This window comes from Microcaecilia unicolor, chromosome 6 (genome assembly GCF_901765095.1).
Source record: "Microcaecilia unicolor chromosome 6, aMicUni1.1, whole genome shotgun sequence".
In the NCBI taxonomy this organism is placed as follows: domain Eukaryota; kingdom Metazoa; phylum Chordata; class Amphibia; order Gymnophiona; family Siphonopidae; genus Microcaecilia; species Microcaecilia unicolor.
Window position 1 is genome coordinate 169,148,433 of NC_044036.1, and position 22,734 is coordinate 169,171,166.

Here is a 22,734-nt window from a genome sequence, read left to right on the forward strand (position 1 = left end):
ATTTTGGTTGTATTTGTTGTACTTCCTGATTTTACTTTTGTGTTTTGTTCAATATCATTTCTTTTCTTCAAAATTGTTCTTTTCTGTGTATCTATGCTTCAGGGTAATTCAGTAAAAAAAAAAAAAAAAATGCTGTCTAATTGTCCAAGACTAACCCTTTGACTATTAAAATGCCAAGGAAATGATGATTGCTGTCTCCACAGCTGCTCTGGCTCAGCAGCTCGTATGCTGATGTCATCAGCGAAGGCCAAGTTTCCCAAACATTTTTGTCATTCACTGATGATATCATTATAGACTTGGAGTTAGAGGTCATTTCCTCTGCATTTTGGTGCCAAAGCTCATGCACCCCAGAGTCTGAACAGCTGTGACTTGGCTCCCAGGGTCTATCATTTTCTGCAACTGGGACCTTCTCAAATGCTCCCATCACTACCATCCCAACTCTCACTAACATACTGTGTAAAACCATCTGTCCATTACTACTTCCAAATCACATGTACTTCAGCTATTTAATTTATAGTTACTGAGTTACTGGGGACATGTAGTTCTAAAGCATATGTATACATACATGCATAGTTATGCCTGTGTGGCTAGTAGTGACATGAGAGGTGGAGAATGGATTTGGTGGCAGGGTGTAAGTGTCTGAGGAAGCCCAGCATGGAGCAGCATAGCCAAAGGAAAGATAAATCCCCATCAGTCAAAAGATAGGCAGGAGCTCTGAATCGCAAGTAAAGGAAACGCTATCCCCCCAGTCACTTCAATGCCCCTAGGCTCAAGTGCCTACAGCCAGCCACACACACCATGATTTGTAAGCCAGGTACACAGGCATATACATTGTGGTCCTACCACATCACACACAACACCCTATCACAGACAGGGAAACAGTATACCCAGCACCCTGCCCGCTAAAGAGGAGCTCCAAAGAAGAAACTCTCAGCTACCAATGCAGTTGACAGCCATTTCTCAGCGTCAGCTCAACTGTTCTGCTCAAATGGATTGTTATCCCTTCCTACCAGCAGGTGGAGGTAGAGAAAAGACTGAATTCTACCAGCGACTTCACCAGTAATAAGCTGTGGTGCTCCCTGGAAGATTCCAGTATTCTTTTCTACCTTCAGCAGGCTGTAGGTTAACATAATAAAATAGTAAATGACAGATACCTGTACGGTCCATCCAGTCTGCCCAACAAGATAAACTTATTTTACATGGTATGTTATACTTTATACTGTATGTATATCCAAGTTTGATTTGTCCATGCCTTTCTCAGGGCACAGACCATAGAAGTCTGCCCAGCACCGGTTTCGCTTCCCAATTACTGGCGTCACCAACTAATCTCCGCTACGATTCTGTGGATCCATTCCTCCGTTTTTATCTCCACCACCTCCTGCAGGAGGGCATTCCACATATCCACCACCCTCTCTGTGAAAAAAATACTTCCTGACATTACTCCCGAGTCTGCCCCCCTTCAGCCTCAATTCATGTCCTCTAGTTCTACCGCATTCCCGTCTACGAAAAAGGTTTGTTTGAGGATTAACACCTTTCAAATATTTGACCGTCTATCATGTCACCCCTGTTTCTCCTTTCCTCCAAGGTATACATGTTCAGGTCAGCAAGTCTCTCCTCATATGGTTTGCAACACAAATCCCATACTTTTTTTGTAGCTTTTCTTTGTACCACTTCCAATCTTTTTACATCTTTAGCAAGATACGGCCTCTAAAACTGAACACAATACTCCAAGTGGGGCTTCACCAACGACTTGTAGAGGGGCATCAACACCTCCTTTCTTCTGCAAGTTATATCCCTCTCTACACAGCCTATCCTCCTTCTGGCCACGGCCCTAGCCTTGTCGCATTGTTTCTTCACCTTTTAGATCCTCAGACACCAACACCCCAAGGTCTCTCTCCTGAGTCGAGCTTACTAATCTCTCCCTTCCTATCCGGTATCTCTCTTGGGTTTCTGCACCCCAAATGCATCACTCTACACTTCTTGGCATGTTCAAAATAAAATTGCCCACAACTGGTTTGGCAGACTGTAGGATATGTGCTGAAAATTGAAAGCATAGGCAATTCAACTTAGACATCAGAGTGACAGCTCTTGACTGGAGGACCAGATGCACAAAGCTTACCGTGCTGTTAACGTTTGCTTTAGACTGGTTCTAACCAGTCTAAAGCAAATGTTTACGTAGCTAGTGATTCACAAAGGGGTTTCCGTGGCTCTGATATGTGCCATTAGCAGCCACTCCTACATCTTATTTTCTTGATTTCCCTGGTGGTAAAGTGGACCCTGATCCCCAATCTTTTTTAAACTTTCTGTGGTGATCCAGTGGACCACAACCCCGCACCCCCACCCCTCCCTGTACCTTTACAACAAGGTGGAGGCAGGAGGGCAGGAGCAACAGCTCCTCCCTCCTGCCTCGGGCCTGCTCGCAACAAAATGGCAGAAAAAACTCCTTATATGGTGTTTAGCCCTGCCCACTGCATCCCAGAATGCACTAGGCAGGGACTGGGCGCTGCCATTTTGTTCTGGGCAGGCCCGAGGCGGGAGGGAGGAGCCCGTTGCTCCTGCCCTCCTGTCTCCTCCTTGTTGCAAAGGTACAGGGAGGGGTGGGGGTGGGGGTTGAGTATGGGAGGGGGTGTGTGTGTGCAGGGGAAGGGGTTCTGTCCACTGCACCACCACGGGAAAAAGAAAAGGTTCGGGGTGGAGGACGTGGTCTACCTGAAAAAAAGATCGGGGTGGTCAGGGTCTACTGGACCACCAAGGTAAATTTTTAAAAAGTGTGGGGTCGGGGAGGCCCAGTGCATTACAACTGTCAAATGGATTTGACAGCTCGAACTTGCAAACAGCGAGGATTCACAAAGGGGGATCTGTGCAGCTCATTTACATGCGATCCCCTTTGCGCATTGCTGGTTGTTAGCGGTTCGCTAAATTTTAGTGAGGCAGGCTGTATTTTACGGCTTCCTTTGTGCATCGGGGCTTGGGTGGCCACAAACCACAACTCGTGGACCGTGGGTTTCAGGCACTATATGTCACCACTGCACAATGACCAAGACTACCAACCATAGAGGAGCTGCAGATGCTGCCTTGATAGTATTTGTGGCTTCCAAAGCAACAGGCCTGACCTATCATGGGAGTTGAATCCAGAACTTCACATGGCCATATACAGTGCATGCCCCTAAGCCGCCAACCTGATTTTTAGTAAAGCTTTTATAAATAAGTATAGCTTTTTTTTTTTAAATGGAAAGTTACAATTTATCTTTAAAGCCCAGGGTTATTCAGTGAAATTACATTTTGTGGTATATTGTAGGTCACTGTTTATTTACTTGTTATATTTAGCTGACTTCACTGGCAAACCACTTTTATTTTTGCTGGTCAAAATTCAGGATTCTCTTCTAGGTATTGCTATTTTTTTCCTCCCCCAGCAAAACAGTGCTTCTTTAAACAATCTATATATATGTGATACGAAAATGGGTAGTTGCACTGGCAGAAAATGAGATTTGCCCTCTTAGGAATTTAAAAAAGAAAATCTGCCATAAAGTTGAATAGAACCTAAATGTAAAACTTGTGATGCATTTATACATGTGAGCTTCACAGTTAATAATGCAGCCACCAAATCCTTAAAGCACTGAAAGAATTGGAACAAAAATGAATTTTATGTGATGGGGCAATGGTTGTCTGTTCCTAATTCTAGTGCGAGAAGAAAAGCTAGAGACGGCCAAGAAACGATTGAGAATGTCACAGAGCCACCCTGTTGGAACTAGTTTATTGATATGACTTGGCATAAATCTAGGTGCCGATTATAGAATACACTTTGTTGTCACAGAATTCAGCACTGATTTTTTAATTTTTTTTTTTTTTTTTAGGCTCCATATATAGAATCTCCTCCAATGGGGGGTTCTTTCAGTCCAGAATATGCAAATGATCCATAAATTTCATTGCATTGATTGTATGGTATGAAAATTTATGAATGTATTTCTCATTTTACAACTGTAGAACACATGTTTAAACAACTTTTTCTCTTCAGGTTTTACACCAGCTCCGAGTCATGCATAGATTTCGTAAACGGTGCTCTTTTCGGCCAGACCTTTAAATTATGGTTTAAGGGATAATTTTCATTAATCCTTCATTTAATTGGGCTAAAATATGTAAAAACAAAAAAATAACCTTTTGCAACTTCACTGATTGATAGGCATCACTGCAAGCTGCTTAGTGATGCCATTTTTTCTGTTACAGTGATACCTTGGTTTTCGTCGATAATCCGTCCGAAAACAATCGGTGAAATCCGAAACTGATGAAAACCGAGGCAATTATTTCCATATGAATCAATGTAAATCCAATTAATTTGTTCTAGACACTCCAAAATACATACCAAAAACACATTTTATAGAGAATAAATATAGTCCCATGATGGAGCTACAGGGAAAGGGTTATACGTCTTGCCCCATCCTTGGCCACCTTTAAATCTAGACTGAAAACCCACCTCTTTAACATTGCTTTTGACTCGTAACCACTTGTAACCACTTGCCTCCACCTACCCTCCTCTCTTCCTTCCCGTTCACATTCATTGATTTGATTTGCTTACTTTATTTATTTTTTGTCTATTAGATTGTAAGCTCTTTGAGCAGGGACTATCTTTCTTCTATGATTGTACAGCGCTGCGTACGCCTTGTAGCGCTATAGAAATGCTAAATAGTAGTAGTAGTAAAATAGTAGGTTAACTTATTAGCAAAGGGAAACACTTAACAGGGACAATGAGATTTGAGCACGTGTGATTTTATCTTACGTGCGTTGCATTAGATGTGTGGGGTGATGCTCACACAATGAGAAACAACGCCACAATGAGCAGGAGAACGAATGGGTCGCCCTTTGTTTTTGCAAAATTAGCAGCGACGTCACGTGGGCACGCTGACAAAATCTGAGACAAATTTTTCGCAAAAAAAATCAACGAAAACCAAAACCGACGATAACCGAAGTCAACGGAAACCGAGGTATTACTGTATATAACTGATGCAGCATCATCAGTCAGAGCTGTTTTTGTAAAATACTGGGGAAATGTGAATGTCCTAACCTGGATGATCCATTTTCCAGTTTAAGCCCTTATACTAAACGAGGTTTCTTGTTTCACAGTATCCAATCTATGGAGCTCTTTTAGTATAGCTTAGTGTGTGTTAAATTCTAAGATATAAAATGGCATAATTAACTTCACATAAAACAAACATAGTAACATAGTAGATGACGGCAGAAAAAGACCTGCACGGTCCACCCAGTCTGCCCAACAAGATAAACTCACATGTGCCATTTTTTGTGTATACCTTACCTTGATTTGTACCTGTCTTTTTCAGGGCACAGACCGAATAAGTCTGCCCAGCACTATCCCCACCTCCCAACCACCAGCCCTGCCTCTCACCACCGGCTAAGCTTCTGGGGATCCATTCCTTCTGAGCAGGATTCCTTTATGTTTATCCCACGCATGTTTGAATTCCGTTACCGTTTTCCTCTCCACCACCTCCCGCAGGAGGGCATTCCAAGCATCCACCACTCTCTCCGTGAAAAAATACTTCCTGACATTTTTCTTGAGTCTGCCCCCCTTCAATCTCATTTCATGTCCTCTTGTTCTACCGCCTTCCCATCTCCGGAAAAGGTTTGTTTGCGGATTAATACCTTTCAAATATTTGAACGTCTGTATCATATCACCCCTGTTTCTCCTTTCCTCCAGGGTATACATGTTCAGGTCAACAAGTCTCTCATACGTCTTGCAACGCAAATCCCATACCATTCTCTTAGCTATTCTTTGCACCGCTTCCATTTTTTTAACATCCTTCGTAAGATACGGCCTCCAAAACTGAACACAATACTCCAGGTGGGGCCTCACCAACGTCTTATACAGGGGTATTAAAACCTCTTTTCTTCTGCTGGTCACACCTCTCTCTATACAGCCTAGCAATCTTCTAGCTACGGCCACCGCCTTGTCACACTTTCGTCGCCTTCAGGTCCTCAGATACTATCACCCCAAGATCCCTCTCCCCGTCCATACCTATCAGACTCTCACCGCCTAACACATACGTCTCCCGTGGATTTCTACTCCCTAAGTGCATCACTTTGCATTTCTTCGCATTAAATTTTAATTGCCAAACGTTAGACCATTCTTCTAGCTTCCGCAGACCTTTTTTCATGCTTTCCACTCCCTCCGGGGTGTCCACTCTGTTGCAAATCTTGGTGTCATCCGCAAAAAGGCAAACTTTACCTTGTAAGCCTTCGGCAATATCACTCACAAATATATTGAATAGAATCGGCCCCAGCACCGATCCCTGAGGCACTCCACTACTCACCTTTTCTCTCCTCTGAGTGAACTCCATTTACCACCACCCTCTGGCGTCTGCCCGTCAACCAGTTCCTAATCCAGTTCACCACTTCGGGTCCTATCTTCAGCCCGTCTAGTTTATTCAAGAGCTTCCTACGGGGAACCATGTCAAAAGCTTTGCTGAAATCTAAGTAGATTACGTCCATAGCACTTCCTTGATTTAATTCTCCCGTCACCCAGTCAAAGAATTCAATGAGATTCATTTGGCACGATTTCCCTTTGGTAAAACCATGTTGTCTCGGATCTTGCAACTTATTTGCTTCCAGGAAATTCACTATCCTTTCCTTCAGCATGGCTTCCATTACTTTTCCAATAATCGAAGTGAGGCTTACCGGCCTGTAGTTTCCAGCTTTTTCCCTATCACCACTTTTGTGAAGAGGGACCACCTCCGCCGTTCTCCAATCCCAAGGAACCTCTCCCGTCTCCAAGGATTTATTAAACAAATCTTTAAGAGGACCCGCCAGAACCTCTCTGAGCTCCCTCAATATCCTGGGGTGGATCCCATCCGGTACCACTTCTTTGTCCACCTTTAGATTTTTAAATTGTTCATACACACTCTCTTCCGTGAACGGTGCTATGTCCACTCCATTCTCAAATGTACTTTTGCCAGTCAATTGCGGTGCTGCTCCAGGATTTTCTTCTGTGAAAACAGAACAAAAGTATCTATTTAGCAAATTTGCTTTTTCTTCATCATTATCTATATAGCAGTTCTCAGCATCTTTCAGTCTCACAATTCCCTTTTTAGTCTTCCTCCTTTCACTAATATACCTGAAGTTTTGTCACCCCTCCTTACATTTCTAGCCATTTGTTCTTCCGCTTGTGCTTTTGCCAGACATAGCTCTTGCTTGTCGTCTTTTAGTTTCATCCGGTATTCCTCCCCGTGTTCCTCTTCTTGAGTCTTTCGGTATTTCAGGAACGCAAACTCTTTAGCCTTTATTTTCTCAGCCACTTGTTTGGAGAACCATATCAGTTTCCTTTTTCTCTTGCTTTTATTTACTCTCCTTACATAAAGGTTTGTGGCCCTATTTATAGCTTCTTTCAGCTTGGACCACTGTCCTTCCACTTCTTGTTCATTGTCCCATCCCATCAGCTCCTTCCTCAGGTATTCCCCCATTTTACTAAAGTCAGCATGCTTGAAATCCAGAACTTTGATTTTTGAGTGGCCACCCTCCACTTCAGCCGTCACATCAAACCAAACCGTTTGATGGTCATTGCCGGCCAGGTGGGGCACCCACTCGGACATTTGACACACTATCCCCATTTGTGAGCACCAGATCCAGCGTCGCTCCCTCCCTCATGGGTTCTGTCACCATTTGTCTGAGCAGAGCACTTTGAAAAGCATCCACGATCTCTCTACTTCTTTCCGAAAGAATCACAACTGGCATTAATCGTTCGATCCTTGGTAGGTGGAATAGATGTATTGTCCTTCTGAACAGTCATCAATGCACTGATGGATTATACAACTCAGAGTTATGACCATTGTGCATTAAGGACCCCAGATGCACCTGAAACTCAGGCATGTCAGGTCATGTCAGTAAACTTGTTCTGATAGTGTAGCTCCAGTGCTAGTGTTTTGGCTGTTTCCACCTTTTCTTCTCCTATGTGGTACGGCAGAGGTCTGGTGTTCTTGTTTCTTATTGCCATAGATATAAAATGGGCTTCTTAGCATTTGGCACGCATGCTTGCTAAGCTTTAGTAAAAGGACCCTGTGTAAATGCTGCTAAAGTTACTCTATTAGCTTCTAGGATATGTTATTTAGGTGGAATCCATTCTCTCTCATGTCCCCCTGTTCCAGTGGTTCCATAATTGAATTAAAGCTAAAAAGAGGTTGTATATTTCAGCAAGACAACGATCTGAAGCATTATTCAAAATAAGTCTTAAAGTACTTAACGAAAGACAAAGGTTATGGAATGACCCTTCACAGTTCCCAGACTTTTGTATTGAAAATATGCAAGATGATTCTCAACATGCAGTGCACGCGAGGAGATGTAAGACTCTTTCTGAGCTGAGAATTCTGGAAGCAAGAGTGGTAAAACTTTCCAAAGGCAAGAATACAAAAACTCTTGGCTGGCTACAGAAAATGTTTGGAAACTTATTTCTGTTAAGAGGTATTTGAATGCTGACTGAAAGGGTTTTCAAACTTTTAAACCTATTCCGTTTACTTTGCTGATTTTTAACAAAATGTAAATAGTGTAATTCTGCATTAAAAAGTGTAGCGAGAGAGGTGTTATCACCTGATCTTGTTTTCTGTTGGCATTTATTTACAGTTTTACAAATTTTTACTCTGAAATGTAAATAATTTGTGACCTTTTATGCATGGGCTGTAAGGAAAAAGATTTTAGAAAATATGCCTTGCAAATGGTATATCTTTTTTTTGGCAATTATATAAGTTTTGCTCAGTAAAAAGGAGGAGTCCTGTGGAGAGGGCTGTCATCCTAGCTTCCTGTTGTCTTTCAACCTTATCCTAGTATTGAGGTCAGTACAGCAGGGAAGAAGAAACCCCACAAGAGCCCTTCATTATTGTTTTTGGTAGCATGTGATTCCAAGCTTTGGGGGGGGGGGGGGGGGGGGGAGGAATCATTGCACTTACATTTCTAGGTTTCTGCATCAGTAACTTCAGTAATAGTTCTCTTTCTGAAAGTCCGTGCAGGTGTTAAAAATGTGGCCTTTTGTGACATCTACTGATTGACTGGTATAGATGTCTTGTTATACTGGTTAAATTTTAAGTAATTTATTATTGTAATTGTCAATTTGATATATGTTGTAATTTTCGTGATTTGCCTTGAGCTGGTTTCTCATAAAATGGATTATAACTGTTAGAATGGTATGGTATTATTATACTACTATTAAAACAGGCCCGTTTCTGACACAAATGAAACGGGCGCTAGCAAGGTTTTTCTTGGAGTGTGTATGTTTGAGAGAGTGTGTGTGAGAGTGAATGTGCGAGTGTGTGTGAGAGAGAGAGTGAATGTGCGAGTGTGTGTGTGTGACAGAGAGAGAGTGAGACTGCTGGCTGCGAGTGTGTCTCTTCTCTCCCCTGCCCCCCTTCTAGCCACCCAGTGAATCTCCTCTGTCCCCTGCTCCCCCTCCAGCCACCCTGCGATTCTCCTCTCTCCCCTGCTCCCCATCCAGCCACCCAGCGATTCTCCTCTCTCCTCTGCCCCCCTTCCAGCCACCCAGCGAATCTCTTCTCTCCCCTGCCCCCCTTCTAGCCACCCAGCGAATCTCCTCTGTCCCCTGCTCCCCCTCCAGCCACCCAGTGATTCTCCTCTCTGCCCTGCCCCCCCTCCAGCCACCCAGCGATTCTCCTCTCTGCCCTGCCCCCCTCCAGCCACCCAGCGATTCTCCTTTTTCCCTTGCCCCCTTCAGCCACCCACCTATGCTGTTCTCTCCCCTGCCCCTCCTCCAGCCACCCAGCGATTTTCCGCTCTCCCCTGCCCCCCTCCAGCCACTCAGTGATTCGCCTCTCTCCCCTGCTCCCCTCCAGCCACCCTGCGATTTTCCTCTCTCCCCTGCCCCCTCCAGGCACCCAGAGATTGTCCTCTCTCCCCTGCTCCCCCTCCAGCCACCCATCGATTCTCCTCGTTCCTCTGTTTACCTCCTTCGAAGTGTCCGCATCTTTGAAAGCCCTGCCCGTCTGTAGCCTTCCCTTCGACTGCATTCCCTCTGAGTCCCGCCTGCTGACATCATTTCCTCTTTCTGCGAGGGCAGGACTCTGAGGGAACGAACTCGAAGGGAAGGCTATAGACGTTGAGGTTGTGCCTCGTGCTGCTATCCTGTGGTTGGTCAGTGCTGTTTGTGACGAACCCGGAAGTGCGTGACGTCAATTCAGGAGATGGATACAGCCGTACAGAGAGCACGAATGCTTCAAGGCTTCACTGGCGTCAGCTTCAGAACGTTGGAGGTGCTTTTTATTATATAGGATATCTCTGAGGAGATAGACATTACAGACAGCTTGGTGGGATTTCATTATTTTGGTTGAGGACAGGTTTATTAATTTGGAGTTAATATCAAACTAGGGCACAATAATATATTGCATTGTCAAGAGACAGTTGTTTCAAGTTTGCAAGTTACTGTTACACTGAAAAAGTACAAAAAAACATTTCTTGGCAGAAAGTAGTAACGCTCAAGCACACACATGAGATATATATAATTATTTAGAGTTGTATATGATTTCTGACACACAATATGTATTGTCTGGGCAGTTCAAACACAGACCAAGGAACACCCAGCATGAGATTGGTGACTCTTACTGATGACTTGACATGACACTGTGTTTCAACACCAACATACCTGCCTCGGGAGTCTTTTAAACGTATTGTACTATAAAAATAACAGTGTTGAGTCATTAGTAAAAGTTTTAATCTCATATTGGGTGTTCCTTGGTCTGTGTTTGAAGTGCCCGGATCTGTTTCCCGCTCCTGTTTTCCTGCTGTGTGCTGTCCCATGGGGTTCAGGTTTTCTTTCCACATCTGTGGTTTGTTTGCACTTGTGGTGGTTTCTTGCATTTTTACATTGTATTTTAATTTAAACTTCTGTTGAACCTTATCGTGTATTTTGACTGAATCTGTCATTCACCTTGAACTGGAAGTTAAAGGATAGCATCAGAGCATCCTGAAAACAGCATTGTTGGATAAGTAATCAACCTTACACAATGTTATGATTTCCACATTTGGAAACCACTTTGTATGTTGCTAAAACTTGACTACAGCAGCAGTTTGTTTCCAAACTACGTGCTGAATATCTGTGCTATAGTTTGTGAACCCTAATCAGTTCTCTTCCCTGAGCTGTTTTCATCTACCATGTGTCTAAAGTACTGCAAACAGAGTTTGGGGTTTCTGGATACCAGCAATGAAAATGCATGAGACAGTGGCATAGCCAGACAGCCAGTTTTGGGTGGGCCTGAGCCCAAAATAGGTGGGCATGAGATTTCTCCCCTCTCTTCCACTTTTCATTCCACATGCAAGCTGGCATCTTTCCCCCTCTTCTTCTCCCCCCCCCCCCCCCCCCCCCCCCCCCAGCCATCCATCATCTCTTCCTGTGTCGCAACTCCCCCTCCCCCATGTACCTTTTTAAAACTTCTCTTCCCTTATGGAAGTTGTCAACAGGGAGCAGTGAATTACCCACACTGCTTGCACTTCCCCAGAGCCTTCCTTCTGAGACTGTTCTGCCTATTCTGAATCAGGAAGAGATGTGGGAGAGAAGGTGCTGAAGCCCAGCACAATCAGTATGTGTGATTCACAGCTCCCTGCTGGCAACCTCCAAGTGTAAAAGGTACATTTGAGGGGGCAGAGAGAGGAAGGAAAGAAATCCAGGAGTTTTGGGGCACCTAGACCCACCCATGGCTACTCTACTGTCATGAGAGAGATTTGAGTGTGCATGCAAATCTTATATGTATATCCTGAGAACCAGACTCATTTGCAGTCTATGAGGGCTGTCTGTGACTACCATTCTTCTAAATAACGAGCTAAAACATTTAGAAAGCATAGTTTCCTCCAGTTTGGCTTCTCTTATAATTGACAGGAAATAGGTACATGGAAATGGAACTTGTATTTTGGGGACCAGACATCTGCTAGGAGATGTTTTGATAGCTTCGTAGTGTTTTGGTGGAAAAATTGTTCTGTGAGATGGTATGATGAAGAAAAATGTAACTGCTAGAAACTCCACTTGATGAATGGATGATAGGACCTGCCACAACAGCTATAAAGGGAGAAATAAAAATGGAACACTTGCAAACAAGAGGTAATTGTACAGTGCTCTTAACATTCTTTATATTCTCATAGGTGAAGCAGCTCTAAGAAGTGAACCTAGAATGCAGTCCCTTCCGGTATCACCTACCCTAACCAACCATCGGACAGGCCCGCCTCCAATCAGCCCCAGTAAGAGAAAGTTCAGCATGGACCAAGGAGACGATGAACTAGACTGTGAAAATGAACATGGCTCTAAAATGAGTCGTATATTCGCTCCCCACCTGTAAGTTCTTGGTTTTTTTTTAAATATTTATAATTTTACAATAATTATCAAGATACCTTCATAACAGGACAAATATTCCTCGCATACAGAAAAAAAAAGCACTAAAATATTTCAACTTAATGCATTATTTTTGAATGTAGTATTTTATTTTAGCTCTTAACAAAACATCTTTCAACATTTATGCATGATCATTATGGTATAATTTTCCAACAGGGCATATATAAAAAATTGAAAATGCACCTACATTACACCTGTTTTTATAAAACGTTAAGCATGTATGTACCTCTTAAATAAAAAAACAAAACAAAAAACTTTAACCCCCATGCATTATTTTGCACAGTTACACTTTGCTCTGAGGCAGGCACAGCTATGCGTAGGTACTTTATGCAGGTACATGTACACCTTTCAGCTCTGCCCAGGAATGCCTCTACATGGAATGCATAAAAGCATGTGCATTATTCATCCACATCTCTCTATATAAAAGGCAACACCAACATTCTATGAAGCCTCCAGCCGGAAGTGTGAAGGGGGCGAGATATCCGGTTTCCCTATGAGTGTCTGCCCCGCCCTCTCTGTAACACAGTCAGTGAAGGAAAACAGCAGAGCACGAAATCAAATCGCTGGCTCTGTAACAGTGAAGGACTCAGAGGGGGGAGGGGAGAGAGGCCAGAGGGCAGGGACACACACACTCCCACATGCACACAGAAGAAAACATTGCTAGCCCCCGTTTCATTTGCATCAGAAACGGGGCTTTTTTACTAGTTATTTTATAATCGCCATTGTCCACGTCTAAAGCCTGCTTTATGTACAGAAATTGCTTTATAACATTATTGTCCTATGTTAGTAAAAACTGAGATTCAGTCACTTTTCATACATCTGACAAAGGTCACATATTGGATTATCTATTAACTAAAAAAAATATTGGATTATGTGAACCTTTATGGCTGAATAAACATTTGAGACACACCCATGTGAATCTTATTTTGTCTTGATGCAGAATTAACAATTTCAATATTCACTAAATACATTTCATATCTAGTCAGCTAGAGTAAAATTGAAGGAGCTAGTGGCATCAATTTTAATCCTGTTCATCTGTTCGCTCAGTTATCCCGATGTCAGATGGTGGATTCCATAGAAATGGTGCAAAGTACAGAAACAGTGAAAATATAATTAAAAACCATGGCTGAAGGCTTGGACTCTTCCTGCTTTCCTTTCTTTGTAGTTGTGCATATAAAGACGGCTATTAAGCTATCCTTCCCATCCTTACCTCCCTAGTCTGTTAGCTGTCAATGTACGTTATGCCCTGTTATAGAAACAGAGAAGTGAAGGCAGATAAAGACCCTATGGCCTATTGTCTGCCCATCTTTTGCCATCTATTCTCTCTTCTCACTTAGAGATCCTATGTACTTGACCCACGCGTGCTTAAATTCAGATAGTCTTCATATCCACCACTATCACAGGGATGGCCGTTCCACAAATTCATCACCCTTTCCATGAAGAAGTATTTCCTCAGGTTCCTTCTGAGTTTGTTCCTTTTCACCTTCAAACTACATGTTTTATAAATGTTCATAAATAAAAATAAGAGATCCGGGCCCTGTCCGCTGTCCCTTCATGTCTCTTTCCATGTTTCCCTGGGAAGAAAAGATATATAAGCACATCACATGCCCAGGCCAGGAAACATTAAGCCAGCTGCTCTGACAACTGTCCAGGCTGCAGTTGTTGCTGGATGTTATATTTATGACCCCACTCAGACCCTAGAAGAGCTTTTATAGCAAGAGGTGGGTTGTGAAATATTCCATAAGAAGATTAAGAAAAAAAAAAAAGACCAAGTGATGACACCACCACCACAAATTTTTCAAGATGTCATCCTGCTCGAGTTTCTCCTGTTTGGGAATGCTGCTCTAGTTGGCATAGAGCTGGGGGCTCAGAATTCCTGTCATTCCTGCCTGAAGGAAGTGATTGGAGGGCTCTAGCAGTGGGAGATAGTTTGATAACTGCACACTGTTCCCTGCTGCCACAGCTCCAAGGGTCCTTGGCATTCCACACATTCCGCTCTGCTTTGGATACTAGAGTTCAGTCATAAGATGGGGATTGTGCTGTTTATCCTCAAATAAATCACTCTGGTGTTAGTCACAGGCTGTGCCTCTAGTCTGCAGTACTGGAATTTGTTACAAATCTGGAATCCATCACTGAAGCTAGCGAAACAGTAAGTGCTCACCAACTGGCGTTGGCCTTTGTGCGTGGTGTATACAGTTCTGGATTTTTTTTTTTCAGTTGCTTTCTGGTGGATGTTTTCTGTGGTACAGAGTACACTCTTAAATGTATGCATTTATTTTAGCATAAAACTGTTACATGGAGAGATGGCTGAATTAGTGAAGGCTTGAAATTTGTGATCAGTGACTTCGGGAATTCAGCTTTTGCTACTCTGTTCACTCACCTCGTTCTTCAGACCAGATTCAATAGAGTAGATAGGTCAGAGAAATACTGGGATTCATAGTAGACTGTTGTAAGAGTATTCTGAGTTGGAGAACCTAAGTGCCAGTAGAGTTTTTCTCATATCTTTCAGTGTAACGGCAGGCTAGTGGGGTGCAGCTGAAGTCAAGGTAAGTGACTTGGGATGAAGGATTTTGGAGAAAAAGTACATCTTATGGTATTGAACTTAAAAAAAAAAAAGTGTTTCCATCTTACTTGAATTGGCACAATAGGCTTCATGATTTGCTTTTAATGGAGTTTCGGGGTGTCCGTCTTGCCATTAAGCCATAATTACAGTTTTACTTGATATGGAGCCCATATATTCAATCCCTGGCACGTAGAGCAGAGTTTTGTTCTGAATCAACTAGGTGAATTTGCATCAATAGTTAGACCTCTGTCCTCTGCTGGATAAATTTGATCTCCTGTTTTGTCTGCTGCCATTCCATGAGTGGGCTGGGGGAGGGTTTGTTGTTTTTTTAAAAATAATAATTTACTAATAGGGGGTGGGGATTTAGATCATAGGGAGCTATCAGAGTTCAAGCTCACTTATTGTAGATTGTATAGGTTATATTGAAAATAGGTGGGGGGGAGTTGGGAGAGGGATGGTGAATATACATGAAAAATGATACTGTGCTGTATCTGTTCTACTTGATCTTTTTGCCTTTTAATAAAATTGTTTGAAACTAAAGTGTTTCATAAAAAGCACCTGAAATCAATTGTATCACAGTTGCTACCAAGTCATAGAAACATGATGGCAGATAAAGGCCATATGACCCATGCAGTCTGCTCATCCTCCGTAGCCCCTAATTCTTCCTGTTCCTAAGCGATCCCACATGCTTATCCCATGCCTTTTTAAATTCTGGAACAGTTCTCGACTCCACCACCTCCACCAGTAGGCCATTCCACGCCTCCTCCACCCTTTCTGTGAAATAATACTTCCTTATGTTACTCCTAAGCCTATTCCCTCTTAACTTTGTCATATGCCCCCCTCATTCCAGAGGTCTCCTTCATTTGGAAAAGGCTCTCTTCCTGTACATAAATGCCCTTGAGATATTTAAACGTTTCTATCATGTCTCCTCTCTCCCTCCTCTCTTCCAGCGTATACATGTTGAGGTTCATAAGCCTGTCCCTATAATTTTTGCATTCAAGACTGCTTACTTATTTCGTAGCTGCACTCTGGACCGACTCCATCCTGTTTACATCTTTCCGTAGGTGCGGTCTCCAGAACTGCACGCAGTACTCCAAATGGGGCCTCACCAGAGACTTATACAACGGCACTATCACCTCCTTTTTCCTACTGGTCATGCCTCTCTTTATGCACCCAAGCATCCTTCTGGATTTGGCTGTCGCTTTTTCTACCTGTTTGAAAGATTTAAGATCATCAGACACAATCACCCCCACCTTATCACAAGTCGTTAGATAAGTTGGCAGAAGTTGGCACATTCCAATTAGGCTGTTAGGTTATCCAGTTGAAAAGCCATGTTGGGAGCTTGCAGCTGTTTCTTGGATTCTTTAATAATTGGTTACCACATTTTGCGTCACACATGGAATTCCTTGGTTTGAAATCAGGCAGTCTCTTCCTAGAAACCAACTGAGTTAATGCTGGCAGGCTCATGATTTCGTTATTGAGCAAGTCCTATGTGGAGGTAAGTGGCCAGATTTCAAACAGTAGCAAGACTATTATCCAAACATTTTATATACCACCAGCAAAATTCATCTCTCAGCAGGTTTTATGAAGCTTGGTGACGTGAGGAGTAGGGGCTTGATATCGGATTAAGTTTGGGAATGTATATTCTCATTGATAGAGAATGGGAGGAGACCACAAAACTTGACTTGGATAAAGAGCAACATTCTACTACTGGTTAAGCATCCATGGCCGACAGGCCTGTTATAGCATTAGCATTGTAAATTGGAATTAACGGGGCAGACTGTATGAGCTAATTGACTATCTGTTGTGCATCAGTCAAACGGAAAAACTTGTATCAGCGTGTAGGTGACTAAGAATAAACTAAAAGTTTTTTTTCCCCCCTTCGCTAAGGGATCCTGAACCTGTTTTTGTTGGCTTCATGTTTGACTAGCTATAGATCTGGAGTACCCAGTCCTAAAATCCTGTGCTCATGGAATAATTTATCAACACTTGAAATCTATTGGGAACTTTGGTAGTGTCGGTTGTTAATTTTTCATCACAAACCATAAAAAGGTGTGGCACTGGAACAGAGCTAGTGGTTTCAACTGGCTTCAACACTAAGGCAGTGGGTTGTCTTACAATGCAGTCTGTGCCCTTCCCTCTTCTACCATCAAATACAAGTGAGATTGAGATGCTTGTCTTGTTAAATTCTTTAAAGTTGGCCAAAAGAAGTGTATATTGGCAAGACCAGATTTTATTTTCATAAAGTAAATGCCCAGATAGGATCTGCATTGCATTAAGAAGATGAATCCTGTATCACGCTCTTGAAGTACTTACAGAGGCCTCTGTTTACAAAATATGCTCCAACATCTACACACATCTTGTACTCAGGTTTGTTTTAAGTGAATTGACTGTGATAGTTCTAAACAACAAGATTACATTACTGTTTAAATCAAGTTTTTGAAAGACCCAAGCACTTCAAATGAAGGATCAGACTTTTAGAGCAGTGAAACTTGGAGCCCTGTAACTGTTTCCATATTTCTCTCCCTTTCTTCCACATGGACAGGGATATAATTCATGTACTTGAATGTAACTTGACTTTAAGCTTTGGATTTGGAAGAGGTGAGTAATCTAGAATCCAAATCCCAAAGATATAATTATATTAGTAACAACTACCTGTTGTGGGGAATGTGAACCAGCCTCCAGAACTGCAGCCATATTTTTGCTAAGTAAATTTGATTCAGTGAACCTTCGTAGACAGAAATGAACAGAAATTGTTAGAACATAAGTTAATGTTGTACTTTATTCATAAATTACATTGTGTAATAAAACTGTCATAGCCAGTGTCGGACAGGGGTCATTTATAAAGAGGTCATTGTTTACCAAATGTGACACATCTGTTATGTTCTATTTGAGAAGCACCATCCCCCATCCCCTTTGAGTGCTGCATCTCAAATGTTTGGGGCAGAGCATTGCAGAGTGCACCAGTCAGTTGCTTATATTGCCATATATTGAAAATATGTTGGATATGGTTAAGATTTGAAGTGAGTACTTCTTAGTCTGACCATTGTGGTGAGCAGATTGATGGCAGCTCTTTTATAAAACAGAGAATTGAGTGGTTTCTAAAATCCAGTGGAATGCAGGACCCATGGCAGCATGGTTTTACTAGAGGTAGATCTGGTCAGACAAATATGATTGATTTCTTGGACTGGGTGATCAGAGAGTTGGATCAAGGGAAAGTGCTAGTCACAGAGTACTTAGATTTCAGCAAAGCCTTTGATACGGTTCCATATAAATTAATTGAGCACCTTTGATATGAGCCCTACAGTGAGTGACTAGGTTAGAAACTGAGTGGAAGGTGACAAAGAGTTATGATAAATTGAGTGTACTCTGAGGAACAGAGCACTACCACTAGTGTGCTACACAAGGTGATGGTTTTGATATACCCATTTCTCGTTGTACCTTCTGTTTCTCTTTCAACATCTGGATCAAGTAGGAGACCATTTAACACCAAATAAATCAAAAAGTTTGAGGCATGGGGATATAAAGAGAGAGAAGAGATACTGGATGAGAAAGCAGCTGGAAGTGTGGCATTATTATTGTGAAATCAAGAGACAGCACCCTCTTGATCAAGGCCTGTCAGAATGAAACTTACCCAGTACTGGGTTAGTGAGCGGTCTACAGCTAAGACCATTAGGTGTGTGATTTGTTGGTCCAGTTCTTAACATTTTTGTAAGCAATATTGTGGAAGAACTGATCTGGTGAGGTTTACCATTGTGGATGCTGACAAAATCCTGCAGTAGTGTAGACACCCCAGATGATCTGGATAACATGAGGAGGGATCTAGCAAAGTTTGAAGGATGATAGAGAATTTGGCTTTCAAAAAGATATAAACAGAATAGAGTTGATCTTAGAAGGTGGCTACTAAAGTGGTCTGTGGTCTTCGTCATAAGAAGATAAGAATAGCCATGCTGGGTCAGACCAATGGCCCATCTATCCCAGTATCCTGTTTCCTACAGTGGTCAATCCGGGTCACAAGTACCTGGCAGCTCTAGCATACCAGGGGCGGTGGGGGCGGTCCGCAATGGGGGGTGCATGGAGCAGTTGTGTGTCGGCTCTGCCGGTTCCCTGCCCCCTCTTTGATGTTCCTGTTCCAGGGCAGGGGACTGGCGGAGCCGATAGCCGCATGACTGCTCTGTGCACCCCCAGGTGGTGAGGATGATGCGCCTTGGAGTGGAGAGGGTGATGCCCCGGGTTGCAGTCTACCTAGGTATGCCTCTGCCTGGCAGAAACTCAAATAGTAGCAACATTCCAAGTTACCAATCCCAGGGTAAGCAGTGGCTTCCTCATGTTTATCTCAATAGCAGACATGGTTTAATGGGACAGAGTCAGCATGGGTTCAACCAAAGGAAGTCTTGCCTCACCAGTTTGCTTATTTCTTTGAAGGCGTGGATAAAAGTGAGCTGGTTGATGAGGTGTATCTGGATTTTCAGAAAGCTTTTGACAAAGTTCCTCATGAGAGACTCCTGAGAAAAAGTCATGGGATAGGAGGCAATCCAAATCATAGTTACCTGATGCTAGGGTCCACCTTAGGAATCAGCAGTCAAAAAAAAAAAAAAAGATCTAGGTGTCATTGTAGACAATACACTGAAATATTCTGCCTAGTGTATGGTGGCTGCCAAAAAAGTAAACAGAATGCTAAGAATTATTAGGAAAGGGATGCAAAATAAGACTAAGAATATTATAATGCCTCTGCATCGCTCCATGGTGCGACCTCACCGTGAGTATTGCATTCAGTTCTCATTGCCTTATCTTAAAGATATAGCGGAATTAGAAAAGGTTCAAAGAAGTGACCAAAATGATAAAGGGGATGTAACTCCTTCCATATGAGGAAAGGCTAAAGAGATTAGGGCTCTTCAGCTTGGAAAAGAGTCAGCTGAGGGGGACTATGATTTGAGGTCTATAAAATCCTGAGTGGTGTAGAATGGGTACAAGTAAATCGATTTTTCACTCTCTTAAAAAGTACAAAGACAAGGGGACACTCAAAGAAATTACATGGAAATACTATTAAAACAAATAGGAGGAAGTATTTTTTTCCCTCAGAGAATAGTTAAATTCTGGAACTCATTCGCCAGAGATTGTGGTAACAGCAATTAGCCTATCTGAGGTTTTTACAAAAAGTTTGGACAAGTTCCTGAAGGAAATGTTCACAGTCTGTTATTGCGATGGACATGGGGGAAGTCACTGCTTATCCCTGGGATTGGTAGCATGGAATGTTGAAACTAATTGGGTTTCTTCTGGGTACTTGTGACCTGGATTGGCCACTGTTGAAAGCAGGATACTGGGCTACATGGACCAAAGGTCTGACCCAGTATGACTATTCTTATGTTATCTTATGACTATGGACTTTTCCTCCATGAACTTGTCCAACTTTTTTAAACCCAGATACGGTAACTTCTGTTACCACATTATGATGTGACGAGGGCTTCAGTCTTTTGTATAGCTGAGAACGCTTTACCTAGTTATTTACATATCTGTGCTATTTTTTAAGACTCATCTTTTACTCGGGCATTTTTGACTGATGTGGGTCTTCCAATTGAAAGGACTCCCTGGAGCAAGGGGGCATAGGATGAAGGTGAAAGAGGATAGACTCGGGAGTAATCTAAGGAAATTCTTCTTTATGGATAGGATGGTGGGTGCATGGAATTGTCTCCCAGTAGAGGTGGTGGAGATGAGGATTGTATCTGAAAACATGGATTAAGCATAAAGAATGTCAAAGGGAAAGGACAGTAGAGATTGGTATGGGTAGGCTCCCTGGTTTTTACTTGCTGTTATTTTCTTTGTTCTTTGTTTACTTGCCTGCTTACCTCTTACCCAGGTGCAAGTCTTCTCATGCTCCTCCTCTATGCCCCATTCTGTCCTGGACTCTTCCCCCCCCCCCCCCCCCCCCCCCATGCATTTATGCCACAGATGTATTGAAATGTCTCTTATCCTATCTCCCCTCTCATATCTTTCTTCTAAAGTATACATACTGAGATCTTTAAATATGTCCCCATACTCTCTATGATGAAGGACCACCATTTTAGTAGCCGCCTTCTAGGGTTGACTCCATCCTGTGAGTCTGGTTTTCAGAGTAAGCAAAATAAACACATTTTAGCAGCTGCTTGATTTAAAGGTCTAATTCATTAAGGATTTTCTCTCACTCTACATTTGTGGAAAAATATTCTAATGAATCGGGCTGGACATGTAATGTAAACATCACTAAACATCCATTGTGAACAACCAGTTACTATTTGGATTTACAAACCCTGGTTAGACTGTACCTTTTTAAACACAGCTAGTTTGTAGGTTCTATTTTTATCACCTTAGACAATGGCACAGTTTATAACATGAGTCATCTTCACTTCTTACCAGCTGTAAACTAAGGTAGACAGATAAGACAGACATTGAGCAAAGAAAGTGAGAGGCTGGAGCTACTTATTACCTGAAAACTGGACACTAAAGATTGATGCAAAAAGTGATAATTTTGGCTTGCCCATTTCTGGTACCCACTCCAACATCTAGATCACGTAGTAGACCATTTAACACCAGATAAAATTGAAAGGTTTGCAGGAATGAGATTGAGGCATAGGATATAAAGAGAGAAGGGAGATACTGGATAAGCAAACAGCTGGAAATATGGCATAATTATTGTGAAATCAAGAGATCGGCATCCTCTTGACCAAGCCCTGTCAGATTAAGGGGCCCTTTTTCTAAGCCACGCAAACGTATACGCACGCCCAACATGTGCCAAAATGGAGTTACCAGCCGGTTACCGCATGGCTCTTGCGGTAATTTCATTTTAGGCGCACAGCTGACAAAAGAATTTTTATTTTTGTGCGCCCGCCAAGTGGCATTTGATGCGTGTAGGTCATTACCGCTAGGTTAATGGCTGGCAGTAAGGTCGCAGACCCAAAATGGATGTGTGGCAATTTTGATTTTGCCGCATGTCTATTTTCGGCAAAAATTTATAAAGGCCTTTTTTACAGGCGTGCTGAAAAATGGATCAGCGTGCGCCCAAAACCCGTGCCTACACTTCCGCAAGCCATTTTTCAGCGCACCTTAGTAAAGAACCACTAAGACTTTCCCTGTAGTGGGATAGTGAGTTCTCTACTGCTAAGACCATTTAGGTGTGTGATTTGTTAGCAGTATTACATAGTAAGTGGATTAGGAAGAAGAGAGAAGTGAGCTATAGCTAGAGGAAGACTGCTAGAGAGAATTTGCTTTTGACTTTGCTTAACAGTTGCAAGTGAATGTATACCCTTTTTAGAACTACTGTGATGTTGCAGTCTTTATTATGTAGTCAGGTTGTACTAATAGCTTAAAATTTTAGCAGAAATTGTAACGAGTGGCACCTTAAAAGCATCACAGTGTGGCAGGTGTGCGTCACACCTGCTGGACCACCTCAACTGCTTGCCCAAAGTGCCAGCTTTGTCTTTTTTTTTTTTTTCTTCTAGTGATCATAGCACATTGTGGAAGAGAAAGCTATAAACTTGGGCTGGTAATAGCAATGGCTGACGGTCAGTTGGGCTTCAGGTCTTTTTAAGTACCCTGCACACATTAGTTTCCTTACACTTTAAACTATTGCGCAGAGTTTAAAGTGTATTATTTGACAACATTTGGTAAGTCATAAAAAAGGGCACCATGGCCCTTATATCATTTTTACAGCCCCTTTCATTAGTGTTTTCTTTGTTTTAAGATCTTTGAAACTGTCACACTTTATACCGGTTATTCAAAGTGGTTCATTACTTTTGGAATTGCACATTGCATA

The 22,734-nt window shown here is 42.4% G+C and overlaps 1 protein-coding gene across 2 annotated transcripts in view; it reads left to right on the top strand.

Moving 5' to 3' along the window:
* Positions 1-22,734, top strand: part of VGLL4 (vestigial like family member 4) — a 239,034-nt gene that overhangs the window by 186,839 nt on the left and 29,461 nt on the right. For both annotated transcript variants that reach the window (XM_030205734.1, XM_030205733.1), the window contains one exon: positions 12,136-12,325. In XM_030205734.1, coding sequence (XP_030061594.1) covers positions 12,136-12,325 — 190 coding nt within the window. The remainder of the gene's footprint in view (positions 1-12,135; positions 12,326-22,734) is intronic.